General features: G+C 37.3%; 1 protein-coding gene across 13 annotated transcripts in view; it reads right to left on the reverse strand.

The window, feature by feature from the left end:
* Positions 1-26,458, reverse strand: part of MCTP1 (multiple C2 and transmembrane domain containing 1) — a 470,646-nt gene that overhangs the window by 81,958 nt on the left and 362,230 nt on the right. For 11 of the 13 annotated variants that reach the window (XM_037032112.1, XM_037032110.1, XM_037032109.1 and 8 more), the window contains one exon: positions 10,146-10,265. The exons of the other annotated variants lie outside the window; for them this stretch is intronic. In XM_037032112.1, coding sequence (XP_036888007.1) covers positions 10,146-10,265 — 120 coding nt within the window. The remainder of the gene's footprint in view (positions 1-10,145; positions 10,266-26,458) is intronic. 13 annotated transcript variants of the gene reach the window in all.

A 26,458-nucleotide genomic window follows, 5' to 3' on the forward strand; every position in this document is an offset into this window, starting at 1 on the left:
ACTGGGGGGTAAAAGCAACAAAAATACAATAGCTTCTGCAATTTGGAAACAAAGACAAGCATAAAAAAGGTTTAATTTGTGACAACAAGGGGGAGAAGAAAAAGTATGGAACTTACAGAGATGAAGTGCAATGGAGATAAAATACAGTAAGAAGAAAAAGACTATTGTACATGTGAAACTTTTTTTTCATAATGTAATGTAATCACAAAGTAAAAATATAGAACTGAGACATGTAACATTAAAAAAAGGAAACTGAGGGGAAAAAACGTAGAACAACATCAAACTAAAATAACACACAGAAACATAAGGGAAAAGAAACAATGAAGATACAGAATAACTGGAAAATAAAAAATAAAATGGCATTAGTAAGTCCTCATATACAAATACACACCATCAGTGTAAATGGAGTAACTCACCAATTAAAAGGCACAGCATAGTGGGATGGATTAAAAAACAAGACTCATCCCAGTCAGGGCACATGCCTGGGTTGCAGATCAGGTCCCCAGTAGGGGACACTTGAGAGGCAAGTGCACATTGATATTTCTATCCATCTCTTTCTCCCTTGCTTCCCCCTCTTCTCTAAAAATAAATAAATAAATATTGGGGAAAAAAAACAAGACTCAGCTGTATGTTGCCTTTAGGAGATCCAACTCAGCTACAAAGACAAACGAATGAGGTGGGACCCAAAAGCCCTGAGATTTATTTGTAAAAAATTGTGTATTTATTCTTACATGTTTAAACTCTAGTCACCTTCCAAGTACTCTCCATTTGATGCAACGCACCTATTGAGCCTTTTTTCCACTGCTCAAAACAGTTTTGAATGTGTTTATCTTGATGCTGTTTAGGGCTTCTGCTGTTTTTTTTTGTTTCACCTCTTCCACATCAGCAAAATGTTCCTCTTTGAATACTTTTTTTCATCCAGGGGAACAAAAAATGTCACTCGGGGTGAGATCAGGTGAATAGGGAGAGTGAGGCATGGGGGTCATGCTGTTTTTGGTTAAAAAACTGCTGAACACTCAACCTGGTGTGGGCAGGTGCGCTCATAAATCACCCATCATGAAACGGGCAGGCGTGTTGAAAGAGTCTTCAAAAAAAATTCACGGAAGATGAATGCAGCCTCTCACAACAATGCCAGCTGATACACTGATACAGATGGGTTCCTAGAACACTCACCTAGTTGGGGGGTGTTCCACATGAGGCCCACCCTTCAGAAGATAATTCCTTTTTCTCCCTGGGTCTGACCCTGTAGACTCAAAGTGAAGGGGTGAAAGGTGATACTTCAAGAATATCAAATGTAGCTATGCTTACATCACACAAAATAGACTTCATGACAAAAAAAGTATTAAAAGAAAAGGATGGACATTTTATAGTGATAGAGGAGATCTGTGTTCATCAAAGAAGATATAACGCTTATCAACATACATGCACCAAACTTGGGAGCACAAAAATGTATGAAACAATTACTGGCAGATCCAAAGGAGAAACTGAGAAACATATAGTTATAGAAGGTGCCAAAATACCCCATTGACAGCAATGGACAGAGCAGCCAAATAGGAACTCAATGGGAAAGACATTAAATGACACATTAGACACAATGGACATAATATTTACAGAGCTTTTCATCCCCGAACAACAGAATATACATTTTTCTCAAGTGCATCTGGAAAATTCTCAAGAATAGACTGTGTGTTGGGGCACAAGACAAGTTTCAATAAATTTAAGAAGATTGTAATCATGCTAAGCATATTTAAGCATTTTTTACCAGAAAGATATGAAACAGGAAATTAACTACCAGAAGAACACTGAAAAAAAGCACAAATGTGTAGAGAATAAACAATATGCTACTGAACAACCACTGAGTCAAATAAAAAAATAAAAGAAGAGATTAAAAATTCATAGAGACAGACAAAAATGACAACACGGCATATCAAAATTTGGGGGATGCAATGAAAGTAGTACTCAGAGGAGAGAAGTTCACAGCATTACAGGCCTACCTCAAGAAACAAGAAAAATCTAAAATAATCCAGCATTTCAACTTAAAGAACTAGAAACATAAGAACAAATGAAGCCCAAAGTAAGAACAAGAAGGAAATAAAAACTATAGCAGAATTAAGTGAAACAGAGTACAAAAAGACAATAGAAAGATAGCGAAACAAAAAGTTGGATCTGTGAAAAGATGAATAAAATTGACAAACCTCTGGCTAGACTCACCAAAGAAAAAAGAGAAATGACTCAAAATCAGTAATGAAACATAAGTTATGATGAGCACCAAGAAATACAAAGGATCATAAAAGAATACTGGGAACTATGCCACCAAATTTGACAACTTGGAAGATATGGACAAATTCTTAGAAATATTTAACCTTCCTAGACTGAACCATGAAGAACCAGAAAACCTGAACAGATTGATCAACAGTAAGGAAATTAAAACAGCATTCAAAAACCTCCCCAAAAACAAAAGTCCAGAACCTGAAGGCTTTACTGATAAATTCTAACAAACATTCAAAGAAAATTTAATAACTATACTTCTTCAAGAAAACGAAACAGGGAATAGTTTCTAACTCATTCTATGAGGCCAACATCACCCTGATACCCAAACCAGGCAAGAACAACACACACACACACATACACACACACACACACACTTATGGGCCAATATCTCTGATGAACATAGATGCAAAAATCCTCAACAAAATTCTAACAGATTTAATATAAAAATAAATTAAAGAGATAATATGTCACAATCAAATGGGGTTTGTTCCAGATGCAAGAATGTTTCAACATTGCAAATCAGTTAATGTGATACAAACAAAATAACAAAATATAAACACATTAACAAAATAAATAAAGGGTATACAATCATGTCAATAGATGTAGTAAAAGCTTGACAAGCTACAACACCCATTTATGATTAACACACTCCATAAAACAGGTAGAGAAGGTAAGTACCTCAACATATATGACAAACCTCAGCTAATATAATACTCAAGTATGAAAAACTGAAAGCCTTTCCTTAAAGATCAGGAATAAGACAATGACCGTTGTTATTTAGCAGAGCAATGGAAGTCCTAGCCAGAGCAATCAGGCAAGAGAACAAAATAAAAGGCATCACTATTTGCAGATGACATAATTCTATATAGAGAAATCCTAAAGATTCCACCAAAAGACTATGAGAAACAATAAGCAAATAAAGTTGTAGAATATAAAATTAATGTACAATAATCTATGTCCTTGTATACTATCAATGAAATGTTAGGAAAATAAAAACATCTATTTGCAATTGCAAGAAAAAAGATTAAATACTTAGGAATAAACTTAACAGAGGAAATGGAGGACCTGTATACTAAGAAGTACAAAACATTGTTAAAAGAAATTAAAGAAGACACAAAAGAAATGGAAAGCTATTCCATGTTCATGAATTAGAAGAATTAACATAGTTAATATGGCCATATTACCCAAAGTAATATAAACATTTAATGCAATCACCATCAAAATTCCAATGGTATTTTTAAAGAAATAAGACAAAAAAATCCTCATATTTGTATGAAACTACAAAAGACCCTGAATAGCCACAGCAGTCCTGAGAAAAAATAATACAGCCAGAGGTATTGGATTCCCTGAATTCAAAGCTACAATAATCAAAACAGCATGGCATTGGCAGAAGAAAACCGATGCACAGACCAATGGAATAGAATTGAGAAATAAACCCACACATACATGGGCAAGTAATTTTTGACAAAATAGCCAAAAACATACAATCTAGAAAGGAGAGCCTCTTCAATAAGTGGTGTTGGGAAAATGTGAATCCATGTGCAAAAAAATGAAATTACCCTGTATCTGACACCAAACACAAAAATTAACTAAAAACAGATTGAAGACTTGAATGTAAGTCCTGAAAACAATAAAATACACAGAAGGAAACATAGGCACTAAACTTATGGACCCTGATCTCAGAGGGATTTTTGTAAACTTGGCCCCAAATGTAAGTGAAGTAAAAGCAAAAATGAATGAATGTGACTAGAACAAACTGTGCTTCTGTGCAGCAAAAGAAACCATCAACAAAATGAAGCTCAATGGGATAACATATTTACAAACTACACCTCTGACAAAGGGCTAATATCCAAAATATACTGAGGAACTCATACAACTCAATAACAAAAAACAAACAATGTAATTAAAAATGGGCAGAGGACCTGAACAGATACTTTCCCAAGAAGACACACAAATGGCCAACAGATACTCATATATACAAAGATGCTTGATCTCACAGGCTATAAGGGAAATGTGAATCAAAACCCCAATTAGATTCTACCTCACACCTGTTAGAATGGTTACTATCAATAAGACAAGAAATAACAAATATTAGAGAGAATGTTGAGAAAAGGGAACCTTTGTATATTGCTGGTGGGAGTGTAAATTAGTGCACCTTCTATGGAAAACAGTATGGAGATTGCTCAAAAAAATTAAGAATAGAGCTACCATATGACCCAGCAATCCCTGTTCTGGGTTTCTATTCAAATAAATTTGAAAACACTTATTTGTAAATCTATATGTACCCTTATGCCCATTGCATCATTATTCCCAATAGCCAAGGCCATTGAGAATACTTTGTATCCTTTAAGGGATGATTTAATAAAGAAGGTGTGGTACGTATATAGAATGAAATACTACTTAGTCATATGAAAACTCATTTGCCATTTGTCACAACATGGATGGATCTTGAGAATATCGTGACAAGTGAAATAAGTCAGGAGGAAAAGGACAAGAACCATATGATTTCACTAATACGGGGCATATAAAAAGAGAAAGCAACAAATGAACAAACAAAAACAACCCTATACACACACACAACAGCATGGTGGTTACCAGTGGGGAAGGGGGGTTGAAGAAGGTAAAAGGGGGTCAATATATGGTGATGGAGGAAAACTAGAGTCTGGGTGCGGAGCACAGAACACAACACACAGATGTACCATAGAATTGATTCCTTGAAACGTACATAATGTTATTAACCAATGTTATCCTAATACATTTAATTAAATTTAAAAAAGAAAAAATATTAACTTCTTACAAGCTGTATTCCTAGAAAGAAGGGCTCTGGGCCTAATCAGAACAGACCCAACAAGAAACAAGATTCGAACAGAGAAAAGAACCCCCAGAGTCTTTGCCATTTGAGGGAGCTAACAAACTCTTCAGTACTCACTCAGTACTTCAGCAAGCAGACTTTGGCTCAATTTGTGTCACAGTCAGACCCTGAGTCAGAAAGCGATTTCATTGATCTACTCTACTCTTCAGTCTTAATGCCTCCATTGATTAAGCAACTGAGATTATGTAGGAGGAATATCATAAAGTAAAAATAGATGTTCTTTTAAAGTATAATTTAAAAATGCCATTGAAGAATTTTTGTATGTCAAAGACATTCAAAGACTTTCTCTACTAACGTGAAGGATTTCCAGCTTTACTTACTCCTCCCATGCTCACCGGTGGGGACGGAAAGCAGTCCCCCAGATCATGAGTATTCTTTAAAGTAACGGGGTCACCTGGGGTCAAGCAGCACTAGTTCTTGTGGGGCCAGCGTGTACGTCATAAGAACTTGACATTCCCTGGGATCCCACATAAGGACCTGGGCATTTAAAAAGTGACCCCTTGGGAAAGCCACACCTAAGCGTGTACCACGGAAATAACCATGGTACCAGAGCACAGGGTTCCAGAGCACAGCAGCACTGGGTTCACATCCCACTTACTCTGTGGAGTTCATTAATATTTCCTGTCTAATTACATCATTTGTAAAATGAGGACAAAATCATGTAGAATAATTTATTTGATGCGGTATGGTGAAGAATAAAAAGAGTTGATGCCTTTAAAAGGCTTAGCAGAATACCAACATGTAAAGTTGTTTGATCATTATCTCCTCCATTTCCCTGAATGAGAGGTAAAGTAAGGTGGCTGGGGTGGGGGGATGAGAAAAACAAGGGTTTTCCTTCAAACAGTGTGCTTAAAGGTGTGTAGTGAGTGCTACTGGCTTTTCTGCAACCCCAGTGAGAAACTTGCTCTAAAGGTGCCCAGGGAGACCAGGAGTACCGAAACGCAGCCCTGAGATGAAATGTGACTGACTGGTGGTAAGGGGGGAACAGCACAAACGTCAGACGGATTGACAAGTTTTAATGCCCACTCTGCCACGTTCTAACTGCGTGCCTTTGGTGCTCCTGGCTAAGCTATTTAATCTTTCTGTCTGTTAACTGGATGTAAAGTAGTGATGGTGATACCTGTCTCATAGAGGAGCAGTAGACAAGTGTCTGCTTGGCTAACCCATGTCTTTGATTCTCTGACACTGGAGTCTCCTCTCTGAAAAAAGACCTCTTGTAGCCATGCTTATTCCTCCCATGTTCCCTTGCTTGTCATAAAGGAAGAGACCAGGGGTCACCTGACTTAGAAGAACCCAGCCCATTGGCTGGGCTGACATCATCAGCTTCTCTCTCCTGGGGGAGGACTAAATGACCTGAAAAACAGTACTTAACAAGGTGTGGTGCCCAAGGTGTCAAGGTGTCAGTAGTAAGTAGAGACCACAGTAAAGGCTACTTCCTGACATCTACTCTCCAACACACACCCAACACACACAATTTCAGTCCACAGTAACTGTGACGTGAAAAGTCAGCACAAGCCTCGTGGGCAGTGCAGGGGGCAGTTTCCCCAGGTTTTGCACTGACAACTCGAGACACATTCCCATCTTACATCCCCTTCATGTCAGGGACACTTCCGGATGAAGCACGTATTAAAGTGTTCTCTGGAAAAGCCTGACAATTCTCATGCTGGAGATTTTAATGTCATGATCGAGTATAGGTGGATTCAGATCTAGGACTTATTTCTAACAAGGCCAGCTAGGAAACAGCAGAGGTGAAACACCGGTCCTACCCATGCCTCTTTCTCACGGCCCCTCAGAGTCTGCAGCGTTAGCCTCAGGAACAACTGTTTCCTTATCCTGTCCTCCACTGTCTCAGCTCATTAAGGGAGGCAAAAGGTACTTGGCAAGGATCACATGTCATTTTTCTCATTAACTAGAACAGGCACCATGGTGGGAAGGTGATGGGGGGTTTTGGCTCCTGTGATCTGAAGTCTCCAAGAAAGGAAATGATCTCCTAAATAAACAATAAACACACACACGAAATCCCTTCCTATTTTAGTGTTAATCTCAACTATCAATATGTTGAAGACAGAATTTTTACCCATCTATGCACTTTTCATCTTTCACAGTGTTTATTTTCTTTTCTCTTTTAACCCCTTACATAAGCAATATTTCCCTGTCTCTCTTTGCTAAACAAACCCAAAGGTCATTTTGATTTATATTTTTTTAATAATTTTCATCCTAATTGAATTTTCTCAGCTGAATGTACAGATGAGGTTTTTGTTTTTCATGACAGAAAATTCATTTATATTCATTTATTCATAATTCATATTCTCTTTCTCTCTCTCCCCACCCGCTCCCCACCCACTAAACAGAAAGTTTCATAGTTTGGAATCAGCCAACAGTGTGATTAAAGCACTTCAGACATTCCCTAAAGTTTTCACACAAGCAGAAAAAATTCTGCATTGTTTTGTGGATACCAGTGCAGACTCAGGGCAAAACACTATTCTAGTGCTCCGCACTATGCAGTAGCCACTTAGCACAGTGTGGTAACTGCTACAAACAAACACTTTTTAAAAATTTATGTGTGCATGTGTGTGAATATATATGTACAAAAATATGTGATATATACATATATCATTTGTAACCAGAGGAGTGTAATAGCAAAAACCAGGGTTCTTTTCAAAAGGAGCAACCAGTTCAAATGCACAGCTGGGTATGGCAGAAAACACAATTGGACAAATTGGATTTAAGAGTTACATAAGGTCTCAACTGAGCCAGTGAATGAGAAGCTGAATAAAACGTTGCGATTGCCGCTCTGGTGTCTCGAAAGAACAGACTCTGTGACTATGTGTGTTTTGGGCAAAGCAAAGGCAATTACTGGGAGTTATGGAGTATAGTTGGCATCCCATGAAAGTTACACTACGCAGTGCTTCACCGAGGGCTGTGCTGGGAATAAAATGTCCACGGCTTAAAGGGGGAGTCTGTTAGAGAGGCGCCTGAAAGAAAAGACTTGGCAAATACTATTTTGAAGTTCTATTTTTTGGAAAAAATGGACATAGAAAAATTTACATAATATGTAACTTTCCAATAGGTTTATAAAAATTCTTAGAGAATATTAAGTACAAGGGAATACATTATATATTATTTCCCCTCTAGAAGTGAACCTTCTCAGTTAAAGCGGGAATATTGTGAAGATAACAAGTCTATAGTTTCAAAATTTTTCACTAAGAATACTCAAGCCAGTGACTAAATATTGAAGATAAGCACCCTTGTAGGATTAGAAAGCTGAAACTAAATTACCACTTTTTGCTATCTGCAAATAATCTTATTTGCAAATTTGTCTCAAGGCAACTGAATGAAAAGCAGATATTCTTGTCTCTCAACAATCTCCCTGAAATAAATGGCACAAAAAAGCAATTGTCTGAGAGAGTCCTATTTTCTTAAAGAAAACGTCTTGTATTAATTGACAAAACTACCTACGAGTCCCCATGACACCAATGCGTATGGCATTGGGGGCTTGTCTCTCAGTGTGCAATTTAAAAGCAGAGCCATGAAATCCTTGCCAACAATAATAACTCCTTGTGTGTTGGTGCTGTCTAACCACCCAAATCTCCTATTAGCAATCTCACATTTAGTTTGTTAAGCCTTACAGAAATGTTTTGAACATCTCGAATTTGCAAAGCATGTGCTAGAGACAGTGGTAAAGACAAAGGTCGGCTGAGTGTCCTGTCTCCATTTAAGATCCCACGAGAGGGACAGGCAGATCTGTTGGCAATTTCACCACATACTTGATGGTTGTGCATCCGGGTTTCTCTTTTACTTTCATGAGAAAGCCAATTATTAAGAGTGTATTTTGCTCACGTTACCATTTGAAGTGTATTTTGCTAGTGTGATTTAAAAGAGAAATCCTTTTATGTTACAGATATGTCTGTACAACCGTTACGGTGTTAACTATTATAATAAAAGTATTTCATAAGCTATTTAAGCTGATGATCAAATTACTGTTTCTGCATTATTATGGCAAAAAGTCCTGACTATAAGTCAGATGAAGACCTTTAATGGCAAGCAAAAAAAAAAAAAAAAAAACCCAAACTCCATGTAATCTAATGGAGACATATAACTACCAAGGTTTCTCATGTTTGACAAAACTTTAAATTCTAGTTAATAGTTGTGTGTACAGTTATCAAATTGCAAATGTCCTATCTGCAGAAGTAACTCCCCTCCCATTTATTTATAGATGAGAAAGCTTTCTGAAGTTGGATGTTTGCTAAGGGTATAGTGACTGAGATAATCTGAGAGGAATCAAGGTTAGTAGAAGGACAAGTGTGATTGCTCTGTGGATAGCTTCTGCTTCTCAGTCTAACACCTCTTTTAGAGAGAGAGAAGGTGGTCTCACACATCCTAAAAAGTTTCAGTAATGATAAAGAGGGCAAGGGTCCCGTATAACTTTCCCTAGGTTAAATGAAAGCTCTTTATCTTCAAGCAGGTACCCTAACACACCCCTGACACTGAGAAGAATATTTGCTGTAGTTAGTGAATGTTTATTGAATTAAGGTACTTTATACAGTTTTTCAGGCCAGCTGACCATCATCAATTCTACCTTGGTTCTAATGATAGTCCACAGAGAAATGTCTTAAATAAAATGCATTTCATTTGGTCTGATCATTAATAATTTTGATACTATGTTTTAATTCAGAATTCATTAGGTCAAAATACAAATAAAGACAATGAAAGAAATAATCATTTGGAATAACCCATGTATAATAAAAAATTGTAGTTAGTTCATACTTTGGTGTTCTCCCAATTTTAGTTGCTACAAAGATGAGTAATGTCAGAAATAGTGAATACTTTCTATTGTGTTAGAACCAAAGAGACCTTAGTTTTGAACTGATAAAACTTTTCTCTGAACCTGAATATTTATAGACAGAATTTCTGGTGTGTAAAACCAAATTCAATGTCGATCTTGTCAGAAGGACTAGACATAAGAACAAAAACACAGACAAACAAGAAAAGAGAGACTTACTGTATCACGTTGCCTGTTATCTTTCCCTGATATTATCAAGAAGTAGTTCCATGTCAATAGCAACAACAAAACCAGCGGTATCATGTAGAGCTCAAAGTTCCAGACAACAAAGAGAAAGAGCTGGAGGAGAGAGAAGAGAGGAAAAAAGATGAGTCAATTCTAAATTTCATTAAATGGACTCTCTTATCCATATGCCACTTCAAAAAAAACCCCACAAAACTAAATGCTTCAAAACAAAAAGATGTCTTGAAAACAAAACCTTGAAACTTGCTGGCATTTTTATAGAAGTACAAGTGAGCCCTGGAAAGTTACAAGTAAGAGTTTTATTTTGTTTAATTTCTGTGAAGGAAAAACTGATATCATTGCATTGTCAACAAGGCAATTTTAATTTTTCTCCTTTAGTGAAATGAGTGTGAGGTGGAACAAAATATAGTTTTAAAAAGGAGCCAGCAAAATGAGCTTTACTACATTGTCAGAAATAGCCAGTCTAACTGCCTTAATAATAAAGAATGAATTGCTACTTAGTATTAGGGGCTTTTTAAAACATCTCACGTGGATGACACAATGTAACAAGCACAATAGGCAGATGAAAATACCAACTCTACACAAGAGAGCCTCACAGACCTCACATCACAAATAAAAGCACTGCTACCAACACATGTAAAAAAGATAGGCTTAACACCAAGCACCAACCATAGAAATAAAAAAGCTATTTAAAAAAAATGCTGAAGGAAAATTCAAAATGTCTATTTCTATTATCTGTTTAAAAATACCTACTTCTCTAAGTACAGAAATGATTTTTTTAAATTGCGAGACAAATATTAGATTGAGAAATCGCCTAGGTGGGCAGAATGAGAGCATCTAAGAGCACCCGCATTGTGAATAACCAGCTGGGGATATAAAGTGTGACTCTTCCACACCCCCCCATCAGGCTCTCATAATCCTGGACAGATCATTGAGATTTTCTGGGTCTGTGGCAGCTGCTGCTAAATTAAGATCATGTTAAGTCAGATGACAGTTAAGAGACAGATTCTACTCCTGATGCTCACTAGTCCTATACAGTTTTGGCACCACACATTCTCCCTTCAGTTTCTTCCTCTGCAAAATGGGGGCAAAACGAGTATCTCCCTGAGAGGTTGTGAGAATCAAACAGCTGAAACATCTGAAGGATTTAAACACTGCTTAGCATCCAGTAAATGCTCAAAACATATCATGGTGTAAATGATATCAATACCTTACACAAGTCAGAAAGTTAATTATTGACTGAGATCCTCAAGTAATGCATATTTTAATAGTGAAAACTAGAAAGTCATCTGCCTACTAGGATTTAACTGAACCATAGTATGACTGGGAATTTGAGCCAGATGGTAAAACAAACACCTTGCATTTGATAGACCAGACGAGTTAGGAGATTTACCCTAAGCCGCTAGTGTTGAGAACAGCAGCATGGGCCATTCGCAGCCTTCTTGATAAACCTCAGCCAAGTCTACAGCCTATTCAAATGGCAGAAAAATAAAACTGTGCAAAGTGCTTCTGAGCCTTAGAAAGTCATTCTGCCTCACTGTTTTAATTTCTAAACAGAGGTCTATAGATCCAATCACTTCTAACATATTTTCTCTAATATTTAAAGTGATATTATGATATTACTGTATCATTAAGACTTTTTAAATGTGACATTAAACTTTGAAAATTATATATTTTACTGAATTACTTGATGTTTATAACCCGGATAGACACCAAAAGCATAAGTAATGGTTAAGGAACCCAAGAAATGAATTGTGGACAGAATGACGTGGTAACTGCAGACTCAGATTCCTGGGGGAACAAATCTCAATTTGCCTGTGCATCACACACAGACCACTTCTTTCCTCTCACCAGAGAGGTGAAAACATTTCCAGAAAAGGAAATATTTTTCTTAAATTAAAAAAAATTACACATAAACTATAACTGGTGACTATGACTAATATATTAAAATGTATTTTCAAAAGATAATTCTTTACTTAGGATGCAAAGTAAGTCAAATTTGGTGGACATTAACAAACATAGATGAAAAATTATTTCTGGCAAGACTCCACACTAATTCTTTACACATATATCAGTGACATTTAAGTAACCACTAGAACAGAAGTTCTTATGGGTAGGGACTTGTTCATTTTGCTCACAGCTCTACCTTCAGAGCCTGGAACAATGCTTTGGGTGCTGGATGTTCAATAAATATATATTTGCAGAGTTAATGAATAAATGGGACACTGGGTTTCCAAGTCATTTAACATAAGTCTTCTTAATTGTTTGTATTAGTAAGTGTACTATAGAGGCACCGCACAAAACTGAGCGGCTTCAGGAAAATGTGTATAGAATCATGGCCTGGGATGCCACTAATAAACTCTCCGAGGTGCATAAGGTAGAAGTACCTTGTGCTTCCAGATTCTCTTCCCAGCCTTCCAGTACAGTCACGAATGTGTGCATTACGGTCATGGTCTTGTGCATTACGGTCTGACCATAGTCTTTCATATTCGTTGTTTTTGCCGAGGACATTCATCTGACTCAGTGTGTTCTAGCCCCATATAACTTCATTTCTGAATATACCAATTGTAATTATTTTAACCTGTTGAGCATGTGTATATTCCCTCTGGTAGTATCTACTCATTGGTGTTAGATTCCTGTTTTTGCTCATGATAAACTTTCTTGTAGTGTCCACATACTGGTGTTAGTTGTAGGCTAGACATTGCATAGAGCAAACTTTCTAGATGACAGCCCTGTAAGTAATCAAGACATCTGCCATGCTTTTTCTTCTCTAGGTTCAACATCACTAGTTGCTTCAAGCACCAGTTACAAGGTGGTTTCTGGAATTCTACATGACAGCCACCTTCCTCTCAACACATACAAATCAGTACTTCAGTAGTTTTCTTAAAGTGCAGCACTCAGAACTGACAACACTTCCCATGAATATCTGGTTATTGATATGCCCTTACAACGCCAGGACCAGAACTCAGGATGGAGAAAAATATTTAAAAAAGACAAAGGAAGAAACTGCACTAGTTTTGTCTATTCTGGTAGTGTAAAAATAGTCTCTTTTCCTATTGTGTGTTTTTTACAAATCTAATTTTTGGGTAACCATGCAAGGAACTTATGATGTTGGAAAATATCTTTTAAAAAATAGTATGTTTCTGAAAACCATAAGACACTTAAAAAAGAAATTGAACAAGATACAAATAAATGCAAGAATATATTTTGCAAATGGATTTGAAAGATTAATGATGTTAAAATGTCCTTATTACCTAAATTAATATACAGGTTCAATGCAACCCCTATTAAAACACCAACAGTATTCTTCTCAGAATTAGAACTACTAATCCTAAAATTTATATGGAGCCACAAAATATCCTGAAAAGCCAAAGAAATCTTGAGAAAGAACAATGTGGGAGATATCATGCAACCTGATATCAAACTATACTAAAAAACTACAATAACCAAAGTGATATGGTACTGGGAAGAAAACAGATACGTAGATCAATGGAACAGAATAGTGAGCCCAGAAATAAATTCCCACTTACTTGGTCAATTAATGTATGACTCAGGAGGCAAGGAAACACAATGAAGTAAAGACAATTTTTTCATTAAGTAATGGTGGGAAAACGGGACAGACACATGCAAAAAAATAAAATTGGACCATTTTCTTACTCCATAAACAAAAATAAACTCTAGATGAATTAAAGATTTAAATGTTACACCTAAAACTATAGAACTCCTTAAAAAAACATAAGCAGTAAACTCTGGTACTAGAAATATTTTTGGATATATCACCTCAATCAAAGAAAACAAATGAGAATAAATCAAACTAAAAAGTTTTCCACTGAAGGAAACCATCAACAAAATGAAAGACAACCTACTAAATGGGAGAAGACATTCACCAATGATACATGTGATAAGTGGTTAATATCCAAAATATATTTAAAAAACTCATAAAACTTAACACCAAACAAAGAGCAGTTAATAAAAACAGACAGAGGACCTGAATAGGCATTTCTTCCAAGAGGAAATACAGATTGCCAACAGAAATATGAAAGATGCTCAACAGCTGTATCATAAAGGAAATGCAAAGACAAATTATGATGAGAGATCACCTCATACCAGTCAGGATGGCCATCATCAATAAATCAACAAACAACAGTGCTGGTAAAGAAGCAGAGACAAGGGAATCCTTGCACACTGTTGGTAAGATTGTACATTAGTGCAGCTACTATGGAATACAATATGGAAATTCTCCAAAATTAAAAATTCTGGGTATATATTTAAAAAAGCACTAATTTGAAAGGCTATGTGTACTCGACCTATGTTCATTGCACCATTAATAGTAATAGCTAAGATATGGAAGCAAGCTGAATGTCCATCAGTAGATGAATGAATAAAGAAGATGTGACATATATATATATATGTCATATATATATATATATATACATACATATACACAATAGAATAATTAGTAATAAAAAAGAATAAAATCCAGTCATCAGTGACAACATGGATGGACCTAGAGGGTATTATGCTAAGTAAAATAAAGTCAGACAAAGACAAATACAATATGATCTCACTTGAATGTGGAGTCTAAAAAAAGCAAAATAAATGACTAAACAAAAGAGAAGTAGACCCACAGATGTAGAGAATAAGCTTATGGTTGCAAAGGGGAAGGGAAAAGGGGATGGGAACAAAAAATAATGAATCAATACATAAAGAAATATGCAGTTCCATCCATGCTGTTGTGAATGGCAGGAGCTCCTTCCTTTTTTCTGCTGTGTAGTATTCCATTGTGTAAATGCACTATGGTTTTTGATCCACTTATTTACTGATGGGCATTTAAGATGTTCCCAGCATTTGGCCATTGTAAATTGTGCTGCTATGAATAGTGGAGTGTATAGGTTCTTTTGAACTGGTGTTTCAGGATTCTTAGGGTATAATTCCAGCAGTGGAATTGCTGGGTCAAAAGGTGGTTCCATTTTTAGTTTTCTAAGAAAATTCCATACTATTTTCCACAGTGGCTGCACCAGTCTGCACTCCCACCAACAGTGCACTTGGGTTGCCTTTTCTCCACAACCCTGCTAGCACTTGTTGTATGTTGATTTGTTTTTGATGGCCATTCTGAATGGTGTGAACTGGTATCTCATTGTGGAACTGCAGAGCATTATGCTAAGTGAAATAAGCCAAGTGGTGAAAGACAAATACCACATGATCTCACCTATAAGTGCAACCTAATCAGTAAAACAAACAAGCAAGTAAAGTATAACCAGACATTGAAACAAAGAACAAACTGACAGTAACCAGAGGGGAGGGGTAAGGGAGATAATGAGGAAAGAAGTGGGAAGGGTTGTCAAGGAACACATATAAAAGACAGATGGACAAAGCCAAAAGAAATAGGATTGAGGGTGGGAGGTGGGGGTGGGTGGGGCAGGGGAAAGTGGTATTGAGAAAATGAAGACAACTCTATTTGAACAACAATAAAAAAAGAACTATGTAAACAAGAGATCTGTGAGTAAACTCTAAATGCAAGAGCATTTTTTTCTTTATGGATATCAAACAGCAGATTTCAAAAGTTCATGTGTTAATAAAATGAGTTTACTGAACACTTACTATGTGCTATATAATACTGGGCATTCAAATTAAGATATGACATTTTCTCTGGACTCAGATTGCTAAGAATTCCTAAGAAAGAAGCAATTGTTCACTATTGTATTAGTGATATTTCTAACACTTGGTAGAGGGGAGGATGTTCTCATCAAGAGCCTTTAGGGGAAGAGGAGCATCGTTTAGCTCATTCTTTCCACACTGAGCGTCACTTCTCCCTGGGGCTCACTGGCACTAATCCTCTCCTCTTTCCTACAAAAACCAAGGCAACTTAAGGCTGGGTCCTCAGTGTTTCGAGAACAACAGGGAAAGAAGGCAGCTCAGAGAAACCCCAGGAAGACCAACACAGCGCAGGATTTGTCCTTGTTCCAACCACGGTTTTTCATAGATCTGGCGGGGTGGGGGGAGATGCAATGGACTAAAATGAGGTAAAAAAATCAAGGAATCCAAATAAATCACGGACATACCCACAGAATGAAATGTAAACCATAAAATGCCTGGCATTTCATCCCAACCTAATACTTCCAGAACCTCTTCTAGCCCGTGAGGGTCATGGAAAGAGGACCCGATGATTCTAGAATTTCTCAGTGTTAAATTAGGTAATAAGGACTCTCGCACATTTGCATAGTGTTTCATTTTCTTTGCTTCCATAAAGAAATAAAGGCATTTTTTCTTTATTTTCCTTCCTATTTCTATCACAGTCTCTGCCTTTCCCATCTCTCCCAGTGCTTTTACAATAAGTAAACTTGGACTACCTGCATTTTACTTTAATAAAACTCACGCCCCCATTCCAAATAAAACATCTAGCCCTACATTAGTTATCCTTGCTCCGTAGAGAAAAAAACTATTCTAGAAATTTGGTGATTTTCTTTTTGAAATCACTAGATAGCTATTATAACTTACCATTAGAATTCTATAGCATAAAATCTTCATGAGACATTAGTCAAATGGTAATAAGTACTCATAACCTCCTTTATTAGAAAAAGGATATTGAGAGCTTCACTCATTATTCTGGACTTCAGAAGTCCTCTGTCTATCTGCCTTGGACTGCCAGCCATGACCATGGGGATCCCTCAAGAAGCAGCGGCAGTGTGGTACATTGGAAAGAGGATAGGTGTTTGAATCAGGAGCACATTTCCATCCAAGCTCTCTGGTCACTAGTTATGTGACCTTGGGCAAGTTACTAGATGTCTCTTAGTTCATCATCTGAAGAATGGGATTTGTGGATTTACTTTGCATATTTGAGAAGGAAATCAGCCTCGTGCCTGGCACCTATAACATGCTCATTGAGCAGTAGGTGTTATTACAAGCAGGAATCTACTGGCTCATCCTATGCATAAGCTATTTGGCCCTTTTTTGCAACTCGTTGCTTTTTTTATATCTCCTAAGAACCCATAGATAATGATTGTTTTGATCGAAAGAGTGATGTTAATGAAGCCATGCCAACTACAGGAGGAAAAGATGCTGAAATGAGCACCATTTTCAATCTTTTTGTGTTTAGCTTGCTGTGATTGCATGCAATAGTAATCCCATTTGTTTATGTCTCCCTGTACACATACCTTTTGTAATACCCTCTCATAATGACACTGGGACTGGGCATGCGGCTTGTTTGGGCCACAGGGAGAGTAGCAAATACGAAACAGAGACTTAAAAAGCACTCGCACACTGGGCTTTGCCCCCTGCTCTCTTAGAACCCTGAGCTACCGTGTCAACCAGCCCAAGGCTGCCTGCTGCATAATAAGAGGCATGTGGCGCAGTTGTCTCCATCACCCCAGCTGAAAGCCACACAGCAGCCAGCAGCAGAGCTGCCTAACTGACCAGGAGCTGACTGGAGATACATGAATGAATCCTGCAGAGAACAGAAGAAATATCCTGCTGAGCTTGGTCCAAATTGTTGATGCAAAGAATCATCACTTACAAAAATGGGAGTTCCTTTAAGCTACTAATTATGGAGTGTTTTTTTAATAGTACAAAAGCAAATTGGTACATAATAATATTTCTCCAATGGGACAATGTGATATGGACAAGGAGCCTGCAGAAAACAGTTTTAATTTTATTTCTGCTATTTGATCATCACAGGAACTTGGGCAAAGTCAGTTACCTCCTTTCATTTAAGTCTACCATCTACAAGGTGGAGATGGTGATACCTGCTCATTTCACAAGGTGACTGCAGGAAACGAGTGATGTAATATATGTGAAAATGTTTTATCACTAAATACTGTCAATATAATGTCTTTCATATTTAAAATTATTTCTGAAAAATTAGAGACTAATACTACACTATGAACTAACACTACATGATAAGTCAGTATAGTAATATTCTTTGAATATTCTTTGAATTGGAGAGCATGGGCAGTGCTCCTCAGGGGTCTGTGTGTAGTAGGGAGAAAGGGTTTGTTGGGAGAAAGTCATACTAAACACAGAGGTTGCCGTTAAAATTTTTACTACTAATAAAAAAGCCCAAATCTTTACAGAAACCCATGATTATTAGCAAATGGCATTAGCATGCACTGCGGATTTTGTGAACTCTGAAGTCAAAACAATTAGGTTTTTAAATGTTAACTTTTTAACAGCCCCATGCCCATAGATATAAAAGAATCTTGTTCTGAACTAGTAGTTTTATAAATGTCAACTCCTGTCCATAATTGTTCCACTTTTAAATCCCCATATCCTTTATCTAAATTCACGTTATCTTGCCAATGCTATTAGTATCAATGTCACAAAATGCAATCCTTCATCATCCACTTGGGCAAGGCTTTAAGAACAATCTACATTTAAATCCTAAGTATTCAGAATGGCTTTTTGGAAAATATACAATTTACTGAAAGGCAAATAACATAACTTGTTGTATGAAGGCAAACAGTCTGTCTTACATCACATCGCAGAGAAAGAACTTTAGGGAAAAAGTCCTGAGACGCGGCCTGGGAAGACAGACTATTACCTGAATTTTACAAATGAGGGAGCTGAGGCTCAGGAGTTCAAAGCTGTCTAAGGACACCTCTACGGAGTGGCAGACCCAGGTCCTCTGGTTCCTGACCCGATGCGCTCTTCCCACAGCGCTCTGCTGCCTCTGTGGTGAAGGATCTGATGTGAATGTCAATGCCCTGAAGGTACTGATTTTTTAGGGACAGATTTTTCAGTCTGTAGGTTTCTGTATCTCTATTTCTTCTCCTTCCTCTTGCTTTGAGATACCCACTTTTGCATTAGTAGGAAGAAATGGAATACCACTTTCTAGGTGTTTTGGTAAAGGTTTGGCATTGCAAAGAGGTCAAAAACTAAGGGTTGAAATAAGGTCTGGGGAGCCAATTTTATTCTTCCTTTTTTCACTTAGCTCTGAATAATTACAAGTTGGCTATTGATAAGGTTCCTATGAAGTGGGGTTTTCTTCTGTCCAAAATGTTTCGAAGAGGTTAGCAAGGTGGCTGAAAAGGTAAAGATTGGAAAAATGAATGAGCTGATTACATTTTTACAGATTAAAAAAAACAAAGATTAAATAAACAAACAGAAAAAAAGCAAACCCTTTTCTCCTCAGAAGCTAAGTGAAAGTGGGCTAAGACTTCTTACTTCTATTGAAACAAGGTAAATTATATAGAGTGAACAATTTGAAATATTAAGATTTTATGGCAACACCATTTCTGAGTAGGTGAAAGACAGGCATTTTTATTTCTTTGAGCCTGGGGTGTTCAGAGTCCCCGGTATGCCTGGGCCATTCACATCATCCCATCAATTGGTGCTCTCATTGAAGCACTGTGGAGGATGCCTGCTTTCAATGATCACTCAGTGCGACATGTGACAGCATCCCTGGGGGAGCGCACTTCAGAAAAGTCATTTAAGTTGGAATATTGAATATCCTATTCTTTTGCAAACTACAGTATATTTTAAAAAGAAATCTCATCCAAAATGATTAACACTTCCTACTGTTCAGGAAAAAAGCCTGCCCTTTCAGACTAACAGCTGTGGATCATTAGCTCTCCAGTGATGAGATGTGTTTGATGAGTATTTTTCTTTCTAATTAAGAGATGAGATTCTCTGTTTGACTGTCTCTTCAAAAAGAAGGGAAGAAAAAACTCTCTGCCTACATGGAAAGGCCATCTCCTACAAAACAATTAATTATTTCCCGGCCTTTTTAGAAAATCATTTTCCTCCCTAACTTCAATTCATTTTTTCCTAAAACTTAACACATCGACACCACGCCTTCACGGTATTAACCCATTTTTCATCCAACCTTCACCCTCTGATTTTTCTGTGTTTCATTATTCAACAATATCATTTTGCAGATAAAATAGAATTATATGTGTGTGTGTGTGTGTGTGTGTGTCTTAGCAGAAAGCATTTGGGACAGAAATATTTTCTGATGTAAGAGAGGCCGCAAATTAGAAAGATAATAACTGCATAGTATTTGCCTTATGGGGAATTAGGCAAAGCTTTAAAAAATAAAAACTTAAAGGTACCTGAAATATAGCAAAACCTGTTATTTTTAATTAATTAATTAATCCTTAAAAGGAAACCTTTGTCAATAAGACTGGCCTTATAGAAGGAAGCCAGAGAATGTCAAGTGAGCCCTCAATATTCGGCTGCTCCTTCTAACAAAGCCCATCCTCAAGGCTGTAAAATTCCTGAATTAAAAACATGATTGGAAAGAGTAGTAGGAAGCAAAAAAAAAACCCAGTTTGTAAATTAATCTTATCAATGGTCTCCTCAACACTTTTTGGTACAAGGAAAGAAAGGAAAGAAGGAAAAGAGTCAACTTCCAAATATTTGGGTGCTGGGATGACGCGTCTCTCCCCTGGGGAACGTGGAAACAGGTAGGGATGTTTTGGGTTGTCCAGCTGCCCGGGGTGACATAGAGCAGGTACAGGCATTCAGTGAGTGGGGCAGGGGGTGTGAAACACCCTCACACACATGGAACTGTCCACTACTATGAGAAATGTTCCTGCCCAAATGCTAACAACACTCCTTATGGAGAACACTGACACAGTTTCTCACATAGGCCATAGAATATCCTACAGTTAACCTAGAAAAGAAGAAACAGCACATATGTATACATATACAAATATACGTATCCCAAAGAAGGCTACCTATATTTCCCAGATGATGACATGAATTATGACTTTAGCATTTGGGGAAAGACAGGAGTAGAAGGAAAAATTACACTCACTCGTATACATTTGCACTAGATTCTCTTTTGCCACCTATTTATGTTTAATACTTCTCAAAATATGCCTAAAGAAGAACCAGAGGTGAGCCTTCTCTGCCCATTTACTCCCCTGTGGATGAAGTTGGGCCACGCACATCATCATCAGAGTCTTCAGAACTGCATCTTCTGAAAGGGGGCGGTTTCGCCTTGATTTAACTAGCCAGATGGTCTCCCCACCTGCTCTAAGGTCTTTCCTTCTGGCTGGTTCCACTAAAGTCTTCATGCCACTGCCATTCAACAGAGGAGAGAAGATCAGCAAAATGAACCTGATTAACTCCAGTATCCCGAGAGACTTCGCAAGATGCTTTCAAAGTACGACACATTGCTCTCTTGAGGAGAGGCTTTGGTTTGCTTGGACAGTTTTCTAAAGTCAATAGCAGAGAATTGGTGACAAGTTGTCTCACTTCAATTTGTTCTGTTGCTTTCAGTGGCCATGCCACCGATGCTTTTTTCTTGCTCAATCACTTGTTCCTATACAAGGCTTCTCTCCTCTCTCTCAATTAGAACGAGGGCTGACGGGGCTCCCTCTGCTGCTTTCCTTCCAAATAGTTTCACCCAGACACCAAACTGACAAGACTTCTGTTGTGTTTTGAGGTGTGTGGTATAATTCATGTGTTTAGAGAAAAAAATCAAAGTGCACTCCCTACAAAATGATCCCTTATATTAATTAGGCACATTATATTGAGAGAACCATCTATGTCTGTTCTGGTGACAAAATGAGTGTATACTTAGGATTAGGAAATAAAGAAAGAAAGTGGTTGAGTTCAAAGGCATAGCTTTGAATCAAATGCATATATTATAACTTAGTTGATTTATTTACTGATAGTATTGAAAATCATTGTTTACTCAGATTTACTTAGACTACTTCTAAAATACATATCAGAAAGTCCCAATTCCTTACTGTGTGACATTGTACACTGGGTTTTTGAAGTGGCTATCTGAATCTTAAAATTCAGCACCTTAGTGCATTCATGCCTTTTTGAAAAGCATGGCTTAACTCCATCTATTAAAGAAGCAAGTGTGACAACCAGATAGGACTCAATTGAAGACGTCTTATACACAACCCATGAAAATGCCTACTGAAGAATTTCCATGAGAAAACAAACCAAAACAACCTCAAAAAATGGAGGAACCATCTAATGATAGCATAATGCGCACTACTTTCCTCGATGGAGATATTATATCAATAGAATCTGTCAGCTAGAAGGCTCGGGAAGTTATTTATTTATTTAGATATTTTCTTATTCTTTCTCCGATTACAAGTTGTACTGATATTTTGTGTCATTTTTATCAGTCAGAGATGAAAGGCTCTGGCTTTGCTTTGAGGACACTGACAACTCCAAAATGCAAAGCCCAGAGTATGTCCAACTTGAGCATCACATCAACCACACGTGAATAACTGATAAGAAATCCCTGCAATGTTGTGAATTTAGTGTTGGTCCAAGTTTCGATGTAGAATGAAAGCTACAAATGCTCTTAGATGCCTGGAGAATGCTGATTCTCTGAGGTCCCTTTCATTAGAAATTATTACTCTACCTAGGAGTTCGTAATGCCTATCGTGGTACCAAGCACAGCTGCGCTGTTTCATTTTAATAGCTTTATCATTCATGGAAGTTCTGTGTTCAAAACCAGGCTGCATGCAGAGTCATTCTTGCACATTAAAGATCAACACATACTTACTGTTTTAAATGATCATATATGAACAATTAAATGGAATTGGTGAATGGGTATTATTTGATTCAGAAGGACATGCTGGTATCAAGTAACAAGCACTCTAAAAATACTTAAGGACCACATCAAAGAAACATATAAGAATAAGTTAAGGCTATTAAGTTCTTTGAAGTGTGTGTTTCTCTAGTGTCCCATTTCTCCAGGATCCAACTGGTTCTGGAAGGACTCATGACTACCTCACCAGTATAGATAAAGAACAGTCCATGCTGTAATTATTCTCTAAGTTAAAAAAAAGTGTTTTAATGTTCGTTCTCAATTTTCCTTTTTCTTTATGCCTCCAGTGTCATTTCCCCCCCTTCTATTCCAATCATTATGTAATTTTCTGATGTTACTTCATGTCTTTTAAGTTCACAAACTATCATTTAACAAAATTGTTGGATTAAATATGATATTTTATTTAGGGATACTGTCTTGCAAATACACTATTTCTATACATATTCTAGGACTTTAGAAGTGCTGTAAAAATGTGTTAAAGCTTATTAAAGGTAGTTATCTTTTTCATGTTTAAAGAACTGAATCTGTGGCCATTACTACTTTGAAGTGGGTTATTGATCAGCTCCCCTCTGTGTGTGTAAAGGCTGTGTCTAGACACACGAAGCTGACACCAATGTTTGCTGATGTACAAAACATAAGATTTTTCCCTGAGCTTGAAATCTGGCTTTCAAGCCCTCTCCGTTGTGAACAGGTACAATATTGAGGGCAACAGCTGGCACGGAGTTGCTCATGGGGGGAAACTCCCTCTGTTCTCTACACCATGCCAGGAAGTAGGGTGCCCAGCTGACAAGCCAAACACATGGTAGTGAAGTCTGTGACACCAGTTACTTTCAAAATTAGTCCTGTAGTCCTTATATTCCCCATTCTATCTCACTGAACAGGAACACCTTTAAAAAAGCAGACGATCAATTATAGTGACTGCTTTTTTTCTGCAGCAGCTGATATGCAGAGGGGTGCACTCTGCCAAGCTTTGGGATGTTTGGGACCATTCTGATTCATCCCCGCCGAAATTATCTTACTCAGACTTATCCAAATCATCACCAATATCTTCTCTGGGCTACTGATTTCTGGTCTTCCTTTTTAATTGTTCATAATGTAACCTAGCAGTTACTGCTGGTTATTCTGTGTCCAGATTTAATATCTTCATTTGAATCTTAAAATCACAGAGCCAAAGTCAGAGTGTGTGTTTTTAAATTTTCACCCTCACAAATAGATTTAAGACCTAATAATATCATATATTTCCTCTGTCTTACCAGCTTCTGAAACTTCATCTCCCATTCTGTCTTATAATTTTCTAATTTTCTCCTTCACTGGTCTCATTCCCCCCAATCCCTCTGTTCTGGAAAAACTTCAAGAGTTATGTTTAGCAGCTCTAGCTATGTCTGAACATTTCTCTTTGCAATTCAAATAATCATTTTAGGCTGATTTTAACAGCCTCTTTTACTCCACTCCATCTTTTACCCTTGCTGTGTAATGTTTACTGATGAATGTCTTTCTCCCCATTTCTTAACAGATCTAAGTGGTCTAGTTACTGCACGGGAAGCCTCGGGGTTTGAACACTAAGTATACATTTCTCTTGGCTATTTTCCACACCTCTAAACATTCTCTTAAATGCAACAGGGCTTGTATGGCAACGGCAACAGAAGTTATCAGAGAACACTAGTTTAGACAGCAAGCAAGCCGAACTCCAACTGTTCAAACAGCCTGACTTTTACAGTGAAAGGAAAGGCCCTGGGCCAAGCCCACTGAGATGAGCAGGTATTTTTAGTTCACTTGTAGGCCAGCTCTAATGTAATTCTGAAATGTTTTCTTCAAACCAAACCCAACTTTTTCAGGGCTGTCCAAATCTGTTTTCTTTTATAGCAAGTACAAATTCTTGGAGCAAGGGAAGCATGCGTATCATTTGCAATGCCGCTGCACGTCTATGGTGTTGATGCCCGATGGCTCAAATTAGTCCGCAAAACAGATGAGCGCATTGTAATTAGCTCTTGTCAAACTGTTAGAAATACAAAAACCATTTCCACTGTAATAAAAATTACGAAAAAGAAAAATCTCTCATCTCATTGTCAGCCAAAATAGTTCCTGAAATGTCTGGTAGTTTAGGATTCCAGAGTTCTAAAAGAAGGCCATCTCATTTTCAGAAAGCTTTCATTGCACTGACATGTAGACGCTGAGATGTGTTATCTTTCAGGCATTTTTGTTGTATTTGATTGCCTATGAAATCTCATTTCTAAAAACGACCTGTTGGAGTGGACACATTTTGTTCAGCCACACGACACTGATGTATGATTCTCAACACTGAAACTGCTTTGAGTCGTTTTTTAAATCCAGCTTTTCTGAACTTTTCCTAGCAGTGTGTTAGGGTTATCAGTTTCCCCAAATAGCTCGATAGTGCATTCTGTTTCAACAAAAAGAGGACTTAATTAAGGAGACAGAATCCTATGTGCTGATGGAATCACTTCTATGTTAAACTACCATGCAGTATTTCCCAGTTTCTTAATGATGACTTACTCGGATGTTTATTGTTCAGGCAGGGACTCAATAGACTATATCTTGCTCACTATTTAAATTATTCCCAACCTTCAGGAGGGTTCTGGAGCTCTCTGGAATTATAATCCTCTCAAAGAAAAATATGTCCATTAATCAGTAGCTATTTCAAAAAGTAAATTTAAATACTAACCAAAAGGTAGTGCGGTTTGAGATTAGGTTAGATATACCAAAAATTTACCCCCTTCCTCTTGCTTTCAGAACTTTCCTGAAGATATTTTCAGGTGAAATTATGGGAATAAGTAGGACGGTATTGATGTAGCTATCTAATTTGATAAAATTACCATATATAAAACATAACATAAATTGATCATAGAGCTAAAACTATAAAACTTCTAGAAGAAAACATTGGAGAAAATAGTTGTGGCCCTGGGCTCTGCAAAGAATACATAGATATAACACCAAAAGCATAATCTAAATATGTATTTAAAAAATTAGACTTCATTAAAGTTAAAAAGTTTTGTGCTTCAAAAGTCACCATTAAAAAAATAAAGACAAGGCACACACTGGAACAAAAGAACTACAAATTATATACATATTTAATAAAGGACTTATACCCAGAGTATATGAAGAGCACTTAAAACTTAATATCTAAAGACAAATCCCAATTAAATATGGGCAATAGATTTGAACAGACATTTCACCAGAGAAAACACATGAATGGCTAAGAAGCACATGAAAATATGGTCAACACCAGTAGTCACTAGGGAAATGTAAATTAAACCACAAGGGGTACTACTTCAATCACTACGATGAATATCATCAAGTCAGAATGTACTAAATGAAGATTTAGAGAAACTGAAACTCTCACACATTGCTGGGGAGGATGTAAAGGGTGCAGTCACTTTGGAAAACAGTTTGGGAGTTTCTTAAAAAGGTGGACAAACTTAACACATCAGCCAGCAATTCCACTCCTAGTTATCTACCCAAAAGAACTAACAACATATGCTGAAGGCTTGTCCCTGAATGCTCATTTATAACAGCATTATTCACGAAACTCTCAAAATGAAAGCTACCCAGTTGTTTATCAACTGGTGAATGGATAATCAGAATGAGCCACAGGCATACAATGGAATGGCACACAATAAAAAGAAGACAGTGCTGACACATTCTAGGCCGTGGCCTCAGGAACATTACACTAAATGAAGTCAGTTCGCTGTAAAAGACCACACGTGTGAGATTCCGTTGATGTGAATCACGGAGAAAAAGGAAACCACTGGAGACA

This window comes from Sturnira hondurensis, unplaced genomic scaffold (assembly GCF_014824575.4).
Source record: "Sturnira hondurensis isolate 20B ecotype Veracruz unplaced genomic scaffold, ASM1482457v3 Scaffold0021354, whole genome shotgun sequence".
NCBI lineage: Eukaryota > Metazoa > Chordata > Mammalia > Chiroptera > Phyllostomidae > Sturnira > Sturnira hondurensis.